Genomic DNA, 2,058 nt, shown 5'->3' on the forward strand with positions numbered 1-2,058 from the left:
CTTTCCTTCCTTCCTTCCCTGCGTCTCCACACATGCTCTCTCTGCGCCTCTCTCTCTCTCTCTCTCTCTCTCTCTCTCTCTCCCTCTCTCAACATCTCTCTGCAGCTCTCTTCCTCTCTATCTGTGTGTGTGTGTGTGTGTGTGTGTGCAGTGCTGCACTTGCTTGCAATCTCAGTTGTGGCATAGCAGCAGCAGCAGCAGCAGTTTGCACATTTTGGCCGTTGTGTGCTGCAGCTGGAAAGAAGGAGCTTTCAATTTTGACAGGACAACTCATGTTGGGGGCTAGTAGCTGTGGCGTGTCCGTGTGACTAAACATGCATGCATGACAGGAGGAAGAACCAAGACTTGTCCCCCTATGCTAACGCACTGACATTTCCAAGGAACGGCTGCTAACTAAATAAATGCCTCCCCTACTTTCAGCCGTTTCCAAGGCCTATAGCGGGATTGTACGTAGGTAGGATCTAGATCAAAGAATTCACTCCACCGAGAAACAAGGGATCCATTGGGTAGGATGATACTACTATAGCAGTACTAAGACATGTCTTGTCCGGTATACAGAGTCGTATCAAAGTCCCAAAGACGGTAGTAAGCTAAACCCAGAAACAAATTACTACAGCACGTAAACCCCAGCTAGAATGAGAGCATGGCAAAGCTTACAGCAAAATAGGCAAACCGGCCAGTTCCCTGACGTCTGATTTGCATGATCAACACGGCAAACTCGTCGGGAACCTTTACAAAAAACTAATTAACTACTAGGAGTAGCTGGTAGTATTAGGGACTGATTAGTCCTCTACGTATATCTTGAAACAAGAACGGGACAAGAACCAATGACGCCGAGTTCCTCAAGATTTCATCATCCACGGTCAACATGAACCAACCAGACAGACAAAAGGACCGACGACCACCCCCAGTGGCACAAGAAAGTCAAACAAGACCCACCAAGAAAACCCCAAAAGATCACTATATATACTATATCATGCAGTTCATGGGGTCAGTATCAAGCGCCCGCACTTGCACCTCCAGCTCAACGGCTTGTAGTTGGAGTGGTCGTCGTAGGAGGACGGCATTGCTCTCCTACCACCACCACCGGCTTCAGCAGCCCGGCTGCCATGGCGCCCAAGCTCCTTCTTCTTTTTCCTCTTCTGCAGCTCCTGTGGAGAAATGGGCACCTGGACGGCCTCGCAGTGCCCGCAGGACCTGCACCTCCCCGCGCAGCTCGGCGGCCTCGACCCTATCACGCCCCTGATCCCGGCAATGCCCTTGTCCTGCAGACAGACAGAGGGCGAGGAGGCAGGAACAGGATCAGAACTCCAACCGCATCGCAAGCGACGAAGTGAAGTGAACTGCGGCGTGGTGACCACGCGCGCTGGCGGGCGGACGTACGTACCTCGGCGAAGGCGGCGGCGCTGGCGTGGAAGGCGGCGGCGCGGGTGGAAGCGAGGAGGAGGGCCAGGAGGAGCAGGAGAAGGTGGCCCATCTGATGATGGACGGAATGGAAGCTTGGAAGCGAAAAGGCTAGCGGCGGCGAAGGGAATGGAAAGGCGAGGGAGGGGCGACGGAGGTGGTGATGATGGGCGAGGAAAGGCAAAAGTTGGCGACCGGCTGATGGTCTCAGGCTCTCTCGCGGTGGCGTTGCGCGTGCGGGCGTTTTATCCGCGGGTGTAGGATAGATTCGCAGAGGAAGAGGACGGGCAGGTGATACAAAACAGCCGGGCGGCTCCCCTTTTGGCGGATTGCTAGCTTCCGGCGTGCACTAGTACTACAGACTATACAGTGCGTAGTGCATGAATGAATGCTTGTCCAATGAATCTACGGGTGTATCGTGTATGTTAACAGAAAATACAGTAGAGCAATTGTTCTACGGTTTGGGCTACGGGCGCCGTTACCAACAGATCTTGACACGACTTCTGGGAAAGAAAAGAATTATGATGGGATTAATTAAATATGTGCAAAATACTTCATCCGGTCATTTTTAGTCTGCACATAAGTCTTGTCCGGAGTCAAAGTATTTCTCCTTTGATCAAACTTATAAAAACAATATCACATTCACAATACAAA

General features: G+C 51.8%; 1 protein-coding gene across 1 annotated transcript; it reads right to left on the reverse strand.

Moving 5' to 3' along the window:
- Positions 1-391: 391 nt before the first annotated feature.
- LOC123094230 (EPIDERMAL PATTERNING FACTOR-like protein 2) lies at positions 392-1,667 on the reverse strand. Its single transcript, XM_044516283.1, has 2 exons — positions 1,388-1,667; positions 392-1,265 (listed from the first exon to the last, which is right to left on the reverse strand). The coding sequence occupies exons 1-2, from the start codon at positions 1,475-1,477 to the stop codon at positions 984-986; spliced, it is 372 nt and encodes a 123-aa protein (XP_044372218.1). The 5' UTR covers positions 1,478-1,667; the 3' UTR covers positions 392-983.
- Positions 1,668-2,058: the final 391 nt, after the last annotated feature.

The sequence above is a fragment of the Triticum aestivum genome, chromosome 4B (assembly GCF_018294505.1).
Source record: "Triticum aestivum cultivar Chinese Spring chromosome 4B, IWGSC CS RefSeq v2.1, whole genome shotgun sequence".
NCBI classification, from domain to species: domain Eukaryota; kingdom Viridiplantae; phylum Streptophyta; class Magnoliopsida; order Poales; family Poaceae; genus Triticum; species Triticum aestivum.

What these genes read in the sequence shown, in the direction of transcription:
- LOC123094230 (XM_044516283.1), bottom strand. Translation starts at nt 1,477, where the DNA reads ATGGGCCACCTTCTCCTGCTCCTCCTGGCCCTCCTCCTCGCTTCCACC. An exon ending in GCGCCGCCGCCTTCGCCGAG is followed by an intron (nt 1,266 to 1,387) that starts GTACGTACGTCC and finishes GTCTGTCTGCAG; the next exon opens with GACAAGGGCATTGCCGGGAT.